The 20,000-nt window shown below is 44.1% G+C and overlaps 1 protein-coding gene across 9 annotated transcripts in view; it reads left to right on the plus strand.

Annotated features, from left to right (window-relative positions):
• OSBPL6 (oxysterol binding protein like 6) overlaps window positions 1-20,000 on the plus strand; it is a 225,696-nt gene that overhangs the window by 144,915 nt on the left and 60,781 nt on the right. For all 9 annotated transcript variants that reach the window (XM_085869969.1, XM_085869967.1, XM_085869966.1 and 6 more), the window contains one exon: window positions 5,427-5,549. In XM_085869969.1, the coding sequence (XP_085726095.1) occupies window positions 5,427-5,549 (123 nt within the window). The remainder of the gene's footprint in view (window positions 1-5,426; window positions 5,550-20,000) is intronic.

Genomic DNA, 20,000 nt, shown 5'->3' on the forward strand with positions numbered 1-20,000 from the left:
ATATATACATATATATATATATATATATATATATATATATATATATATATATATATATATATATATATATATATATATATATATATATATATATATATATATATATATATATATATATATATATATATATATATATATATATATATATATATATATATACATATACATATACATGCTCTTGGCTCATGGAAGAGCTATGACGCAAGACAAAATCAGAACACAACACAACAAAGGGAACGGCAGGATAAAAGGGAAAAGAGAAACAGCTGGAAGGAGGAAGAAAGTTGATGGAGACGGAGATAGCCTGACTGCACCCATAATTTTAACCTGATGGAAAATCATATGGGGAGTAAAAATAATTCATAATTCCAGGGGTTCAAAGTCGTGGGAGCACTCAAATTCTCTCTCTGTAAATGTGTATCCTGTGATCATATCTCCAAATATAAGGGCACTCGGTAGAGTGCATAGCTCCGCCCCATAATGCCTGATCCACGAGAAGATATTAGGCCCAATACATTTTTGAAATATGTTCTATATAGTTTTTGAGCCTGATCTCTCAATGGTGAAGAAGGACTGTTAAAATTCCAGTCGTCAGATCTGAATTTGGATCTTCACCGAAATCGAATCAGTTTGTCGTGGTCACACACCCAACATGTCCACCAAGTTTCATCTGAACCCATCCACAACCTTTTGAGATATTGTGCGATATATCATTTTTTGCCCTATCTCTCAATGGGAGGAATTACTTGAAAATTCTCGTAGTCGGATCCGGATCCGGATCTTCACCAAAATCTAATCAGTTCGTCCTCGTCACCAACCCAACCTGTCCACCAAATTTCATCTGGATCCATCCACAAGTTTTTGAGATATCCTGCACACAGACAAACAGACAGACAGAAAGGGGTGAAAACATAACATCCTTCACTTTTGTTGGTGGAGGTAAAAAGAGCTCCCAAACCTGACTATTTTTGGCCACCTTCAAGATATTTCTTTGCACAACTTATTTATTCTAGAATACAAGGATTTTATATGCATTGCCATGGAACACACCACTATGGGCTGGAAAGCCTTGTATTCCATCTGGTATTTGTTGACACTGGTCTGAGGGTGCATTTCCATGAGTTCAAATGCCACACAGAATACATAAATGCAAATTCAAGGACAACACAGGGAAAACATTCAATAACGTGGAAAGTATTTGATAAAGTCTGGCATCCCGCCTAGCTGTCCAAACTCTCTGCCTATGGCGTCCAAGGTCAACTCTATTCATGCTTATTGACTTCCTCTACTCTTGTAGCCAACGTGTGACTCTCAACGAAATCCTTTCATCTCCTCTCCTTGTCAAGCCTGGAGTTCCCCAAAGCAGTATTCCACACCCCTTCCTATTCCTAATCTTCATCAATGATCTCTATGACTCTATGGAAAATCCTCTATCTATTTGCTGATGACACCACCCTCTGCTGTGACATTCTTCATCATGCAGACAGGCAGAAAGCAACACCTTCTGTGTCTTCAGACCTTGACATAACCCCAAACTGGTCAAACACCTGGAATGTATATTTGAATCCTGAGAAATCTCTCACACACACACACACACACACACACACACACACACACACACACACACACACACACACACACACACACACACACACACACACACACACACACACACACACACACACACACACACACACACACACACACACACACACACTCACTCACTCACTCACTCACTCACTCACTCACTCACTCACTCACTCACTCTGTCTCTCTGTCTCCATAAGGCCAACAGGGCAAACCCTCTCATCTACCTTCTTCACAATCCTCTTGAGGAAATTCAGTCACTCAAACTCTTGGGTTTGACTCACAGCCATGAACTTTCTTGCACAAACCACATTTCATAGTTGGCCTCCAAAGCCTGCTGCTGATTGGACATCTTCCACCGTGCAAAGTCCTTCCTTGGCACACCTGAACTCCTATCCACTGACAAGGTTTTCATCCACAGCTTGATGGAGATGGAGTACTACTCTTCCCTCTGGACTGGCAGATGCGTCTGCCCTCTCCGTGCTTTGTCCCTCCCCTCCCCCCCCCTTTCCCCAGTATCTGCATGGTGTACGCGTTCCCCCAGCAACCCCCTTATGGTAAAATTCTCAAAATTCGGAAACACTACTCACCTCCACCTATTTGTTCCTCTTTTTTCTGCATGTGGAATCAACTTCCACATTCTATTCAATCCCATTCTCCCCTCCCAGTTATTCAAGGCAGCTGTTGACCACCATCTAAAATCATCCCCCATCCCAAACCCTGATAATTTCTCCACCCGTTAAAGCACCCTCCCCCAACCCCCTCCTCCAGATTTTGCTTCTGTATCCATCTTATCCATCCCCTGCCTTCCCCCCTGCCACTACCCCTCATCCTTACATGTGCATCCCTTGTTAGTCATCTCCATTTGCCTTCTCTCTCGGCCCTGCTGTTGGCATCCCCATTCTCTTTCTGCTGTTACTTTTGTTATGGTGCTTCCTGATTCGGTGGGTGGAGGTTATGTTTTCGTCTGTCTGTCTGTCTTCTTGTCTCGCAAAAAATCCCACGTACTCACTGTGGCTCCTCCCAAACCACAACACAGCTTCAAGGGTCTTAAGTGGTCTTAAAGGGTATTTGGGGTCTGAAGGGTCTTCTGGGTCATAAAGGGTGTTTGGGTCCCAAAGTGTCATGGTTCTAAAGGCTCTAAAGCTTTTCGGGGTCTTACAGGGTTTTTGGTGTCTTAAGGGTACAATGTAATTAATACACATACTCGTGTTCTGTGCGATCAGACAGACAAATAGATAGACAAGCCGGTAGGCGGCCATGGGTCGCTGAGCAGCCAATGACCTTGATCTGAGTTAATCTTGTACTAAGTACTTACGAAATTGCAATCGAATTGGTTCACCCGTGTATGAGCAAGGGGCTTTGAATGGTCATTTTGCCTGAACAATGCACTCATTGACCTTTGACCCCTGACTTAGCCGAGATAGGTCAATATGTCCTGAAGCAAAGTTGTAGTACTCATTGAGTACTATGTACCTATGAACTTTCATTCGTATCGGTAAACCCATGTAGGAGCAAGGGTGCCTTGAATGGAAATTCTGCCCGAAAAATGCACTTATTGACCTTTGACCCCTGACCTTCTCGAGATAGGTCATTATGCAAATGAGCAAAGTTGTAGTACTCATTATGGTCTATAAGCATGTAAAGATTCATTCGATTCGGTTCAACCATCTTGGAGTTGTGTACTTTGAATGGCCCTCGGACACCCAAGTTGAGAGGGTTACCATTTGGAAACGATAAGATATAGAAAAAAAATGGATGTCATATAGCGGATAGAGAATCACCTTAAGATTATGCATACCAAATCTCATCGAGTTCCATCTACTGATAACTACTCGGTATCAATTTGAATGAAAAGTACTGAAAATGCGGTTTAATATCGGAAATCCCCAAAGTTTGAGGGGGTGCTGTGGGTGAACAAAGATATAAATCGAAAATCCGGCTCGATCGTTTGTGCACAATGCATTCCAGACGATTAGTGTGAATTTTCATGACCATCTGACCATAACCCGAGGAGGAGTAGCATTTGGCGCGAAGGCACCTCCAGCTCTCGCATATTATCGATTTTTGCCCTTTGACCCCTGACCTTAAGGGTATGTCCTGAGGTCAATATGTCCTGAGGCAAAGTTGTAGTACTCATTGCGTGCTATGAACCTGCAAAGTTTCATTCGGATAGATGCACTCACCTGGTCGCTAGGGGGCCTTCAATTTTCGCCAATTTTCAGGCATATCCCATTTGTAGGGGGCGCTGCGGGTAAACTATTCCATATATCACAAAAACCGGAATATATTTGGTAGAGCATCACCTATAGATGATGCATGCCAAATTTCATAAGCCGACGTGGGATAATGGCTTTCGGAATTGATTTTGTGTGAACTGTGCCGATTTTGAAGGTTTTTCGGCTGTTGCGAGGGAACCAAAGCGTCCCTAGTAACCATCACAATTTCCAAAGCACTAGGTCATAAGATGTACCTACCACCCGAGTTTGGTCAAAATCGGCCCCCGTTTACAACCAGTTATGCTGACGACAAATGAACAAACATCCAAACAAACAGACAGAATTACTGACAATAAGGGTCACCTATTTCGGCGACCCAAAAACCTGAGAATAACGGTAGTCCAGCGACCACCCAACAAATGGACCCAAATGCAATACCCTCTCCTCTGGCGAGGGTAACTACATCATTTAGACCTTTAATTTGCAATGAACGACCTTTCATTTAGTACATTCTTTGATTTATTTACCACATAAAATACAACACACAAAACAACTCCTGGTGAGGGTCTGCATTCTCTGATTGCCATTTCTTGTTCATTGTGTGTTCTGTCTCTTTCATGATCCTTGACTGCATACAAAAAAGAAAAAGTGAAAGGATATATGAAATGGAGACTGGAGAGTAGTTTGTAATTGATAATACACTGGGAAAAATCCACAAAATAATTACAAAATTAATGTAAAAATACTTGATTAATTCGCTTTTAGTAGCATCTATGTTTTTATGGCCATGGTGGAGGAGTACTTATCGGAAGTCAAGGATTCTACTGAAGCTGAAGACAAAAGTCTCACATAATAGGGCCACTATTATCGCCTTGGTTATTGTGTGCGGGGCTCACAACTCATCAAAAATATTCCTTGCCTTCAGCTGGAATCTTTAAATTATGTAAGAATCAATTTGTTGAATTGTGTCAATACACCATATGCATGGAAACATACTTGTGTTTTGTAAGATTTGCTTAAATGCACTTTCTTGTGTCATGCATTTGGATTCACAATCTTTCAAATGCAACCAAATGTTTGAGGTATCTGATTTGGCTGGTGGATGGAACAAGCCCTGAGATACGTCATAACAAAAGCTGTAGGCTTTGAGTCTATCTGTAAGTCACTGGTACTGTGTACCATGTAATTGATTAATATTGATTAACTAATTGATTGATACCATGAACCACATAATTAACTGTGTACTGGTAATGGTATATTTGGTGAGACTTATAAAATATTTTCCACCTTTTCAAACAGCCATTTATGTCTATCCAGGATACATTTTCTATTGTGTTTTTCACACATTTTATATCAGTGTTCAGATCTCATGAGGAGGTATAGACCATTGTATGAAAAAATAATCCATAGAATAGTGCTTCGAGTGGATTTGGCCAATTGTAACTATGAATGATGTACTGTTTCATAACTACTTTAAAGTACCCTTTTGAGAGATCAAAACAGATCTGTCATGAAGCTGCAAAGATAGTGTATGATTAACTGCATGGGCAAATGTCAATGGTGATGTATTACATTATTCGGTGCAGATTTATTGCATTCTGCCTCTGTGCTACTTTATAGAACGTGGAAGGAGTGCATGTCATCGAGGGACTTAAGCTTGGATGTACAAACATGGAAAATCCACAGAGACATGAAGGCTTTCTGCTGAAAAAGAGGAAATGGCCACTCAAAGGATGGCACAAGGTGCGTGTCAAACATCAATTTCCATAATATGCTTCTAAATCACAATGAAAAGTGAATCTATGCATCACTCCCTTCTGTGAATATATATATATATATATATATATATATATTTATATATATATATATATATATATATATATATATATATATATATATATATATTGTTACGAATTTGGAATTCGATTGCACACAACATACAGGTTCCTTTAGTCAGCTATGTCGATAAGTGCTTGTTCCCTCGATAGATCACCTTCCATTGTTTAAATGTTCAGAAATCGATTAGATGCGCTGCGGATCGATTTAATAGTTAGGGAACGAACAATGGAGACATCCCTCCCCCTCTTCTGCGAAGAGGAAGAACCACCCTGCCGTCCCGTCACTCATGATGTCAACAACTCCCTCCCACCCGTGGCTGAGCGGGGAATGGAGCACGAGGGCATGAGTCATGAGTCACGCCGTGAGCGGGGGAGGGGCGGAGAAGGATAATGAAGAGATCCTTTCTTTGTTCTTGGTCAGTAAGCCTTTTGCTTTGGCAGAGAGTAGTCGTTCAGCAGACCGTCGGGTCCTACTTGGCTTGCGTTAGGGTTGAGGCCTTCAGAAGCTTTTTGCTTCGGCTGGCTCAGTGAGCTTCAGCTTTGGCATGGCTAGGGAGGAGGCTTTTTGGAGGATTTTTGCTTTGATGGTTCCGTGAGCTTCGGCTTCTGCTTGGCTTGGGAGAGCTTTTTGCTTCGGGCTGCTTTTATTTGCTTGGAAGGAAGTTGAGCCAGTCGCTCGGCTCGAGCTGCGAGTGGTGGCTTCTTCTTCTTCTTGGTTCGTGGAGCTCTTTGTTCTCCATTTTGGTTCCCGGCTTGGTGCGACTCATCGACCTCTTCTTGGAGGTGGTTCCTCGGGGAAGCGATGCATCGACGGGGAGGATCGGCGCCTCGTCTCACCAGCACGTGTTGAGAAGCGCGGGAGGTGGTTCCTTGGGGAAGCGACGCATCGACGGGAATGATCGGCGCCTCGTCTCACCAGCACGTGTTGAGAAGCACGGGAGGATTCGCGGGAGCTCGGGAAGGATCGCAGCTCAAGGTGATTGGATCCAGCTCGCTCTCGCTGGAGCACGGGTCCGAACAACTTGAAGACCACACGAGGTGGAGAGGTTCGAGATAGGTTCTGGGTTTCAGCTCACCTGTCCTCCGAGCTGGAGCTCGTTATTAAAGGCCTCTGCCACCATTTCTTGGTTGTGTGTGTGCGTACGTGTGTCCGTGAGCCCGTCTAATAAGTAGGAACTGCTGTTATGTGCAAGTGACTGTACATAATAAGTAGACGGTTGTATTTCTTTTGTCGTGCTTTTGTTGCTTGTATAATTGCATACGTGTTTTGCCTTGTTTAATTGCATACGTGTTTTATTATAATAAATGTCCTTGTGTGAATGTAAACCTGTTCGTTGCGTCCGTTCCCTCATTGAACTGCCCCTTCTTGCACTAGGAATATAGTTGGTTTTTAAATAGCCGGTAAAGTGATCGGGTCCAACAGGACTGTGCGATAATACCCCGCTCGGTTATCTCAAAAGGAAGCGAGCTGCTTAAGCGGCTCGTTTCCAAGCGGTCCCTTTGAGGTACAATCTCTCGGTAACATACCCACGCGAATAATTAGGTAAATCGAAAATTTGGTGATCGGACCCTGTAGCGCGGGTAGAGTGCGGACAAGGTTGTGGTGTGGTTAAAAACACACCCGTGGCTGGTTTCCGCCGTTGATCCGGAAAGCCACGACTGGATTGTCCGTTCGGTGGGCGAAGCGACCGCTATTGGTGAGACGCGGTCGTTCGCACGCCGGCGGTCGGGAATTCTACAGCAATATATATATATATATATATATATATATATATATATATATATATATATATATATATATATATATATATATATATATATATATATATATATATATATATATATATATATATATATATATATATATATATATATATATATATATATATATATATATATATATATATACGCACACACACACACACACATACTAACCAATACCACCTGTCGCTTCACTGACAGGAATACGAAAGAGGGGAGGAAGAAAAGAGGGGGGAAGAAGGAGAGAGGGGTGGGGGAGAGAAAGCGGGGAGAGAGAAGGGAGGGGAGCGAGGAGGGGTGGGGAATCGAGGAGGGGTGGGGGAAGGAAAGACAATGTGAGGTGAGAGGAAGGGAAAGCACATGTGTGGTGGAGCGTTAATTACCACCCAGACATGTCCGGCGACAAAACCGACTGGACGCATCTGGAGCCAAGCTGGCCGGAGACAAACAATGCTTGGACACGTCTGGAGACAAACCCTGCCTGGAAACGTCCAGAGATAAACATCGTCCAGATATGTCCAGAGACAGAAATAGTGGGGATAGGGGAGGAGAGAGTGAGAGTGGTGTGGGAGGAGGGTGCTGCATTGGATTGGAGGGGGTAGAGCAAGGATGAGAAAGAGAGGAGAAGGAAGAGAGAGAAGAGAGAGGGGAGAGAAGGGAGAGAGATAAGAGAGAAGAGAGAAGGGAGAGAGAGAGAGAGAGAGAGAGAGAGACAGAGAGAGAGAGAGAGAGAGAGAGAGAGAGAGAGAGAGAGAGAGAGAGAGAGAGAGAGAGAGAGAGAGAGAGAGAGAGAGAGAGAGAGAGAGAGAGAGAGAGAGAGAGAGAGAGAGAGGAGAGAGAGAGAGAGAGAGAGAGAGAGAGAGAGAGAGGAGAGAGAGAGAGAGAGAGAGAGAGAGAGAGAGAGAGGAGAGAGAGAGAGAGAGAGAGAGAGAGAGAGAGGGGAGAGAGAGGAGGGGAGAGAGAGAGGAGAGAGAGAGAGAGAGGGGAGAGAGAGGAGGGGAGAGAGAGAGAGGAGAGAGAGAGAGAGGAGAGGGGAGAGGGGGGAGAGGAGGGAGAGGAGGGAGAGGAGGGAGAAAGTTATGCTTTATGAACAGCAGACGCAGACGCACACGCACACTTGGTTGACATCGGCAACAACCCAAAAACCATGAGTAGCTTTCACCAAAAAACTATGTTGCATATACAGTATATCGACATTTCAGGGATATGTTCACAAACATTAATTTTTGTAAACAGCTGTGTGTGATGGGTGGGGGAAAAAAAAGTTTGGCTGAGTAATTAAGAAAAAAGGTAATTTGGCAAACTGCTCAGAAATTGGGTGTTATTTCACAACTACTCACTCAAGGTGATGGAGCACGAACCATTCGCTCAGGGTGACAGAGCACAAACCACTCACTCAGGTTGAAAGAGCACGAACCACTCACTCAGGGCGATGGGGCACAAACCATTCGCTCAGGGCTGCGGAGCACAAAACACTCACTCAGGGTGACAGAGCACGAACCACTCGCTCATGCTGAAAGAGCATGAACCACTCGCTCATGGCGAAGGAGCACTAACCACTCGCTCATGGTGACGGAGCACGAACAACTCGCTCATTGCGACGGAGCACGAACCACTCGCTCATTGCGACGGAGCACGAACCACTCGCTCATGGCGACGGAGCACGAACCACTCGCTCATGGCGATGGAGCACGAACCACTCGCTCATGGCGACGGAGCACGAACCACTCGCTCTGGCTACGGAGCACGAACCACTCGCTCATAGCGACGGATCACGAACCACTCGCTCATTGCGACGGAGCACGAACCACTCGCTCATTGCGACGGAGCACGAACCACTCGCTCATGGCGACGGAGCACGAACCACTCGCTCATGGCGACAGATCACGAACCACTCGCTCATTGCGACGGAGCACGAACCACTCGCTCATTGCGACGGAGCACGAACCACTCGCTCATGGCGACGGAGCACGAACCACTCGCTCATGGTGACAGAGCACGAACCACTCGCTCATGGCGACGGAGCACGAACCACTCGCTCATGGCGACGGAGCACGAACCACTCGCTCATGGCGACGGAGCACGAACCACTCGCTCATGGCGACGGAGCACGAACCACTCGCTCATGGCGGCGGAGCACGAACCACTCGCTCATGGCGACGGAGCACGAACCACTCACTCATGGCGACGGAGCTCGAACCACTCGCTCATGGGGACGGAGCACGAACCACTCGCTCATGGCGACGGAGCACGAACCACTCGCTCATGGCGGCGGAGCACGAACCACTCGCTCATGGCGGCGGAGCACGAACCACTCGCTCATGGCGGCGGAGCACGAACCACTCGCTCATGGCGACGGAGCACGGACCACTCGCTCATGGCGACGGAGCACGGACCACTCGCTCATGGCGACGGAGCACGGACCACTCGCTCATGGCGACGGAGCACGAAGAACTCGCTCATGGCGACGGAGCACGAAGAACTCGCTCATGGCGACGGAGCACGAAGCACTCGCTCATGGCGACGGAGCACGAAGCACTCGCTCATGGCGACGGAGCACGAAGCACTCGCTCATGGCGACGGAGCACGAAGCACTCGCTCATGGCGACGGAGCACGAAGCACTCGCTCATGGCGACGGAGCACGAAGCACTCGCTCATGGCGACGGAGCACGAAGCACTCGCTCATGGCGACGGAGCACGGAACACTCGCTCATGGCGACGGAGCACGGCACTCGCTCATGGCGACGGAGCACGAAGCACTCGCTCATGGCGACGGAGCACGAAGCACTCGCTCATGGCGACGGAGCACGAAGCACTCGCTCATGGCGACGGAGCACGAAGCACTCGCTCATGTCGACGGAGCACGAAGCACTCGCTCATGTCGACGGAGCACGAAGCACTCGCTCATGGCGACGGAGCACGAAGCACTCGCTCATGGCGACGGAGCACGAAGCACTCGCTCATGGCCACGGAGCACAAAGCACTCGCTCATGGCCACGGAGCACGAAGCACTCGCTCATGGCCACGGAGCACGAAGCACTCGCTCATGGCGACGGAGCACGAACCACTCGCTCATGGCGACGGAGCACGAAGCACTCGCTCATGGCGACGGAGCACGAAGCACTCGCTCATGGCGACGGAGCACGAAGCACTCGCTCATGGCGACGGAGCACGAAGCACTCGCTCATGGCGACGGAGCACGAAGCACTCGCTCATGGCGACGGAGCACGAAGCACTCGCTCATGGCGACGGAGCACGAAGCACTCGCTCATGGCGACGGAGCACGAAGCACTCGCTCATGGCGACGGAGCACGAAGGACTCGCTCATGGCGACGGAGCACGAAGGACTCGCTCATGGCGACGGAGCAGGAACCACTCGCTCATGGCGACGGAGCACGAACCACTCGCTCTGAATTATGTGGCAGGCAAAAGCGTACGCACTGAGTGAACGATTCACTCAGAAGGACATACTGCTCTCGATTGAAAGGCATTCTCCAAGTGGCTTCAGCACTCATGCAAACACTCCAATTAAATGGTTGATAAGGAATGGTTGGCTAGGCTGTCGCTGCATATCATATTGGATCCCTTTAACTTTAAAGCTGGTCTTCATAGCGCTTGCAGCAGTTAATTAAATAAAATGAGATCCTTCAAATAATGACTATATCCACAAAAGAGATGCAGCTTAATGCAGAATAACCCCGGAGACATCGCAAAGTTCAGTCGCCCGTGAAATAAACATTGCAGATAATCCGCCATCTTGCCTCCTCGCCTGTGCACGCATCATATGGTACATCCGTTTGGGGTCCACACAAACGTTATAACTTTTTTTTGAAACATCTGTTTTTTTTTTTACCAGATTTGCTTTGATTCCCTATGGAGAACCTCACAAAACCTCCAAAAATACAGACACAGATGTGGCATACATTATGGATAGGCAGTCCCTCTGGGGGACAGGCCGTGAGGTCTGGCAGTGAATGCATTAACATCATGTAGCTCATTGAAGCTAGTTAATTTTGGCACGTTCCTAAATTTTTTGTTCACTCAACATAATTCTTCAAACAGTAGAAAAAGATAAGTTTAGTGCTTTGGAAATTTCACATTTTCTTGTGTATTTTGGAGAAGGAGGGACCACAGTCCTGCTTGCTTTAAGTAAATAAGTATACATACAGTGTGGGCTCAGTTATTACAATCGTTCTTTCTTTAAATTATCAAATTTCACTCCAGATTTCAAGACTTATTTATTCAGGAGGGTATCCGATCCTCAAAGCCGGAGTCATATTTCGATGATATACTTTAATTCGTCCATGAGAGTAGATCGTGGAAAATTGTATCATATAATGCATGAAATCACTCCAAGTTCCTCATTTGAAAACTATAGTACTGACAAAAGTGATGTGTACATTAATTCATTGCTTGGCCAGCTGAATGTCAGGCTTGGCCAGCCGGTTACAGAATGTCTTGGACCAGATCTGTTCCCCCAGTTTACCCCATAAGTGGGTGCGAATAATTGGTACCTTTTAAAGAAGTTGTCGTCATTTTATTGAAAATATTTCATTGGTGTATTTCCTCCATGTAAAACAGTGTTGCCCCCTTGTGTTCAGTCATGTGTGTGTGTGACAAACTGCCATGGCATCATCCAAAAGAAAATACGAGAAAAAGATTATACATTATTCAATATCTTCTTCAAGCTGCAGTTCCCGGTTTGTTATTTGTTTTTCCTATAATAGCCGGAATGAACTGACCATGACAGACTTTTACTGGAATTCTTTGCAGTAGTTCAATAGATTTTGATGAAACAACAACAAAAAAAATTTCTATACAATTGTTCATTATATTTTGTTGAAATTTATATATTAAAACGGATATGTCCATCCAAAGTTCCATTTGTTTTGCAGTCTTTGTTATTCCAACTGTCCCTTGTAATTGGACTCAACTATACCAATATATTGGTCTAGTTCAGCATGCATGCTTCTGTTTAGGCAAGCTCCATGGTTTGGCAAAGTTGTGCGTATGCATTGTGGATGTGGTTGCTTGCAAGCAGCATGAAATGCTGCTCATAAGCAGTTGTAATGATAAGATGGTGGTTTGCCTTGAAATTTAAACTTCCATACAAATTGTGGAAAAAATGCATGTGGTAGAAATACCCCATGAGTCACACACCACGTATGTATATATGATGTTCATCGGGATGCTGCATGCTAAACATACTTATGCTGGGAATAATGATCCCAACACAGTAATTGATAAATTATAATTAGTTTACATTTTCTCCTTTTCTTAAAGATCTTGGTCAAAAGTCATTAATTGATCTTGGCTCATTATTCTGTTATTAATTATAGTATTGACATTGATTTTTAAAGGATTATCTTTGTGACTATTGATCATGATTATGATGACATTTCCGTTGATGATTATATTAATGGTTCAAAGATTATTTAAATTTTATGTCAGGATCTCAGTCATGTTTTCTCCTTTGATTGTTGTGAGATTTTTCAGTATCACAGTAGAAGAATCTGGGTGCATTGGCACATGGGATGCGTTGGGGTAACACCTCCAGTCGCTATTTTTTGCCATTGATATGAAATGCAAACACATTGGCACTGTTAATGTTATGATATCAGTGCCAATGTGTTGGCACTTCCATAGTTAACAGCTCATTGGCGCTTACTATCACTGCCTAGGAATAGTCGCAAGCAACTATATATTCAGACTTTTATACCCTATTGTATTTTGCTTGAATCTGTGGGAGACTAAAGGAATTAGAATGAATCACACAATTGCAACATCATTACACCATCAGTATTGCTCTTTAGATCATAAAAAAATGTTACATTACATTTCATTTGACTATGGGTCGACACATGAGGGAAATAAAACAAGGTGATCCTGCAGGTCCACAATAATTTGTTGATTCTGTTCCAACAAGTCTGCCAACAAGAAAAATAAATACAATTGAAGCAGTTTTGATGTCGGTTAAGGTTGTGATTAAGATGCAAAGACTTACTAACTAACCCGCATCTCTACTGAATTTAGAGATGATTTTTAAACAGTGACATTTGTTGTCGTACATTTGAAATTTGGAGTTAACACAAAATACATTTTGTGTGGAAATATTATGCAGCGGCATCATTTTGCCTTGGATGTTATAATATGTAAATATGCTTGATCTCTGGTTTTTTTTTTGGGGGGGGGGGGGTGTCTGGAACCCGCTGTCCTGGAAGAAGGACAAGTGGGTTCGATGGTGGCGGTTGAATAAAAATAATTGACTCGGAATCCGAACGTCAGATGTCTTTTCTTCCATGCTAAATTGGTGACTCCAACATGATCCAAATGGACGGACAAGGAGTTATAAGCATGCAACCAGTCGCCAGGAATGACTAACTAGCTGTGCCCTTCCTGGTTGCTCAACCAGCTTCATCTGTGGCAGTGGTTTTGATAAAGCTGCTGCCATTCTGACCTAATAACCTGCAGCTGTGGTTTATGCAAGTCGATGCACAAATCAACACTAAGAACATTTCTACCAAGTTGATGCGGTTCAAATACATTGTTGGCTCCTTGTCACCAGAGTATGCAATGGAGGTGAGAGATATTTTACCACAACCTCCAATGAACAACCCAAACTCAACTTGGAAGGCTGCACTCATAAAGCACATGATCCTCTTTGAGCACTGCCGTTTTCATCAACTTCTTCCAACTGAGGATTTAGGATATCAAAGACCCACACAACTACTGCGCCATATGCAGCACCTTCTCGGTGACTGTCATGCCACCTTCGACCAGTCGTTCCTTCATGAGTTGTTCTTGCATTCATTTACCACCACATGTCCCCATCATACTTGCAGCTAATGCAGAGCTGACATGACCTGCCACTGCAGATCTGGCTGATCATCCCATTGACACTGTGACACCTCCACCACACCATGTCGCACAGCTACAATCTAAAATGGCGGACCTAAAGAAGCTCATTCTGGAGCTCCATGCTGTGCAACTCCAATTGTGCCCATCTTCATTTATCCCTTGCAGGAAAAGAGAAACACAATACCTCTTGCTACCATTTGCCTTCACCTTCTGTGAACACTCCAGATTTGTGTTGGTACCACGGGACCTTTGGTGCTAATGCTTGTTAGTGTAGAGCACTGTGCTCGTACTGGCTGCAGGGAAACGACGAGGCTCACAATTGATGATGATTTCACCTGCGTCATACGTCAGTTGTCTTCTCTTCCTTGTGGATCGTACCAGCAGACTTTGTTTTCTTGTAGATACAGAGGCAGAGGTGAGTATTGTGCCACCGTCTGCTGCTGAATGGAAAAATTGACAGGAATATTCATTACATGCTGCTAACAACGGTGCTATCCCTAATTTTGGAGAATGTTTACTCCAGCTTGATTTGGTTTTACGTCGCTCATTTCTGTGGTTGTTTACGATTGCTGACACGAGGTACTCGATCTTGGGTGCAGATCTTTTGCGTCATTTAAATCGCCTGATAGCTGTCAAACACTGCCATCTATTGGACGTCTTAACATAGCTCAGTGCACTTGGTAAAGCATCCACCGTTTCGTCGCTGAATATCATGAGTCTTCCATCCATGCCCACGTGTCCTTTTCAGAAAGTAATTTATGACTTACTGTCCATAACGCACCCATCGGTGACAATTCAGCCCATCAAACACCACATTGCGCATCACATTGATACCACAAGACTCCCTGTTTTTGCATGTGTTTGCTGACTAACAGCCAAAAAATTATGTATTGTCCTCCAAGAGTTTGACAATATTTTACAACATGGGATCATCAGACCATCATCCAGCAGTTGACTTCATCGCTATATATGCTATTCAAAAAGACAACTGGGGATTGTTGTCCTTGCGGGGATTACCAGTCCTTAAACAATGCAATTGTTCCACTGTTACCCCATTCTACACATTTAGGATTTTACCGCTACACTCCATGGTGCTGCAATCTTCTCCAAGTTTGACCTCATTCGTGTGTACCATCAAATTACCATGGATACAAATGACATCCCAAAGACAGCAAAAAACACGATATATAGCAAAATGGTCTGCTGGACTTTCTAACTTGGTTCCTCCTGTATGAGTGGTTGGACGCAAGGCTTGGTTTGCTATCTTTGCATACCCATGCACAAGAGCTGATCCAAAGTGCAGAACAAATGGCATTGCAGATATTTTTATCCCTCATGCTGTCTCCCTTTGTAATTCACTACTTGTGACTTGAATTCCATTATCATATGATCTTCCCAGCTTTGAGAGGAATGTTAATTCCCGACTTCCTACATCTTTGAGCTTCGATCACATTTCACCTGACTTCTGCTACTTCCTGTGTCTTGGATGTTTTCTTGTGATTTTTAGCTTTATTTTGTTTTGTTTTGCTTTATCCTTATCTTGAGCTCACCTTCCTTTAGCCCCTTACCTGGAGTGGCTTTATGCTTTGTCTGGGGTGATTTCCATTTAAAAAATCCCCAAAAAACCCTCAAATCTAAGCAAAGAAAAATGGTGTGTTGCAGGCAGGATGTTGTGTAAGTAAGTACAGTTATGTCACCATTTCATATGAGATGGTAAGCTGGCTAAACTGTCTGCTGATATTTATGTGTGGATGTCAACGATCCCCAACTTTCAAGCAGTTTGGGTTTGCACAGTAGAATCCCATTTTCAAGATCACTCGTTGTTAATCAATTTCACGATGCACAGTTTTTTGGGGTTTTTTTCACGATATACAACACTTTTGATGAACAGTCCAATTCAATGAGTGGATTTGCACACAATATGATGAACAATGAAATATAAAATATTTATTTTAAAAGATTACCAAAACCTGCTGAACTTTCGCAGGGAAATGAATGAAAACTTCACACATTTGTTGAGTTTGTTGAGCACTATTTTTTGCCAAATAGAACATCAGATTTGACTGTATAATGTGAAACTTCGGATTATATATATATATTTATTTAAAAAAAAAATATATATATACATATATATATATATATATATATATATATACATATATATATATATATATATATATACATATATTTATCTGTATATACATATATATATATATATATGTATATATATATATATATATATATATATATATATATATGTGTATATATATATATATATATTATATTTGTATATATTTAAATATATTTATATATTCTGTGGTTGTTTACTATTGTCAAAAGTATATGGTTCAAAAAAAAAAGTTCACTATATACGGTGCCAAAACACATATGGTGCCATTTATACATAATGTTGAGAGATTAATCATCCTGATTGATAACACCTGGATTGACATTACTTTGCCAATTAACTAATTACTTTTATACATTCTGTGAAAGTGCTTGGGGTGATTAGCATGTGTCGTGTTTTTATGGATGTTTGAGCTGGTGACGTAATGCTTGATATGCCAGGTGTAAATCGATATGCCTATTGATTGAATTTTCATTTGAATACCAGGCCTCTTGCAGCTGTCTGGACGTTCGGCTGTTCACTTGTCCGATCACCTCAGCCTCAGTGAACATGAATTGATGATCCTGTCTGATGCTGTGCATTGCGACCTGGGAGAGCGGATCCTTTCTACGTATGAGATCCGTTGACGATACTTTCGTCATTATACAATGAGATATGATAAGCACTTTCAAAGAGCAACTCAACGCTGTCTTTCCCGACATCCAATTCACAATGGAAGAGAAAGCAAATCAACGGCTGGCATTCTTGGATGTTTTGGTTTCCAGGCAATCCGGGGAGCTGCAGACAGCCACATGCAGGAAGGCAACCAATACCATCCAGATTCTACATGATCGCAGTAACCATCCATTGGCTCGTAAGCGAAGTTGCCTGCGAACCCTTTTCCGATCAGTCAAAACACTGTAGTTATGTGCAAGCTAAAAAATAAAAATAAACAAACAAAGGAACTTTCTACGAAAGTTGTTCCGTTCAAATGGTTACTCCAACAGTTTTGTGAACAAGTGTATGTGGAGGAGGGTAAACGTCGAGGCTACACAACCCAAACCAATGTTCTGGCATACCCTTTCATACGTGTCCAACATATCCAGAACCTCCCGCTGGACTGTCAGTCCCGTTTGAAGTCGGCATCGCCCATAGATCTGAGGCTACCATCAAACGCAGGATGATGCAACCAAAAGAGCGATTGGATTGAGAGGACAAATCATCTGTCATTTATAAAATAAATTGCAGCAACTGCGCAGCCCACTACATTGGAGAGACCTCGAAGAGATTATAAACAAGGCTACACAAACACCAGTTCAAGTGGTTACATACATACATACATGCCTGGTGTTGGCTTAATGGTCAGGGTGGTGGGCTTGTGATCCGATAATCCTGAGTTAAAATCCCACTTGGCTGTTGAATTACTACCAGGTGGGGTTGACTGTGCCTGTCATCCTTCTGAGGTTGGTAAAATGAGTGCCAGCTTGCTGATATCCTGTGTCAGAGTGGTGTGCCCAAACGCTTAGGAGACTGCTGAAGCAGCACCAATGATCTGCACAGTCTGGTTCCAATGGATATATATATATATATATATATATATATATATATATATATATATATATATATATATATATATATATATATATATATATATATATATATATATATATATATATATATATATATACACACACACACACACATAGATAGATATTGCAAAATATACGAGGTCTGTCTAAAAAGTAACGGGACCGACTTTTACAGAAATTTCATTCCAAAAAAATATGTTGAAATCACAGCTTGTCCCCTTCAAAATAGTTTCCCTCCAGTCTCACACACTTGTCCATCCTCTTCTTCCACACTTCGATGCACCCCCTGGAAGGCTTCTTCTGGAATCCTCCGGAGCTCCGTCGTCTCAGCCCTTTTGATGGCCTCCAAATCAGGAAATCGGGTCCCCTTGATCACCCCCCTAACAAAAATCACAAGGGGCCAAGTCTGGCGAATACGGGGGTTGCTCCAGAGTTGGCGTGTTCCTCTGCGCCAGAATCTGTCGGATGCTCAGGGCAGTGTGACCACTCCTTATTTTCATAAATGCCAAAGTGAGCCAATGAAAAAAGCCAAGAATTCACAAGGTTTCGGAAAAGCGATAATAAGAGTAAACCTATATGCCAAGAAAACCTATAGAAAACCAAGACGCCAAGGTGAACAACGAATAGCCAAGATCTTGTGAAAAAAGCTAAGGAGTGGTCACACTGGATCAGGCACTGTGAGCAGGGGCGTTGTCATGGTGGAGCACCCAGGCGTTGTTCTCCCACAGATCCCTCCTCTTGTCTCGGACTGATCTCATGAGGCGCCGGAGGATCTCCTTGCACACGTATTGATTCACTGTTTGACCCTGTGGTAGAAACTCGAAGTGGACGATGCCCTTGATGTCAAAAAACACGATGAACATCACCTTGACCTTAGACTTTGATGTCTTTGCTTTCTTTGGTCTTGGTGATGCCGGACTTTTCCACTGACGACTCTGCCGCTTGGTCTTGGGATCGTATTCGAATATCCACGATTCATCGCCAGTAATGACTCTCCTGAGCAGGTCTGGATCGTCCGCGAGGCGCTCGATAATGTCTTGAAAGACAGTGACTCTTTGCTGTTTCTGGTCCTCGGACAACAGCTTGGGGACCATCTTTGCGCACACCTTGCGCATTTCGAGATTTTCAGCGTTGATGCTCCAGTCAGTGTCCTTGTTGATGGAAAGTTCCTCAGAAACCATCCGCACCATGAGTCGACGATTGCGCGCACCATCTGCTTCACACGCTCGATGTTGTCCGCCGTTCTGCCGTTGAAGGTCTTCCAGACCGTGGATCGTCTTCGATCTCCTCCTGTCCCTCTTTGAACCTCTTGTGCCATTCAAATGCACGTGTACGTGACATTGTTTCTTCCCCGTAGACTTGCTGCAACATTGCGAAGGATTCAGAAGGTGTTTTGCCAAGCTTGGCAAGAAACTTCAGATTGGCTCTTTGCTCACGACTCATAGCGTAACGACTCAGACGAGACAACATGAAAGCATGACCTGTAAAAAAAATCACACAATGAGCACGGTCAACCATCACCAATCATATATATATATAGCTGGAATGTTGCGAAAGACTGTGACGTAACCCGTTCATTCAATTGTGTCAGTGGAGCACACAGCAGGCGCTCAGTCCTGTTACTTTTTAGACGGACCTCGTGTACGCACACACACACACACACACACACACACACACACACACACACACACACACACACACACACACACAGACACAGACACAGACACAGACACAGACACAGACACAGACACAGACACAGACACAGACACAGACACAGACACAGACACAGACACAGACACAGACACAGACACAGACACAGACACAGACACAGACACAGACACAGACACAGACAGACACAGACACAGACACACACAGACACAGACACAGACACACACACACAGACACACACACACACACAGACACACACACACACACAGACACACACACACACACAGACACACACACACACACAGACACACACACACACACAGACACACACACACACACACAGACACACACACACACAGACACACACACACA

Source organism: Eptatretus burgeri, chromosome 2 (assembly GCF_056783735.1).
Source record: "Eptatretus burgeri isolate ZD-2024b chromosome 2, Ebu_testis_v1, whole genome shotgun sequence".
NCBI classification, from domain to species: Eukaryota; Metazoa; Chordata; class Myxini; order Myxiniformes; family Myxinidae; genus Eptatretus; species Eptatretus burgeri.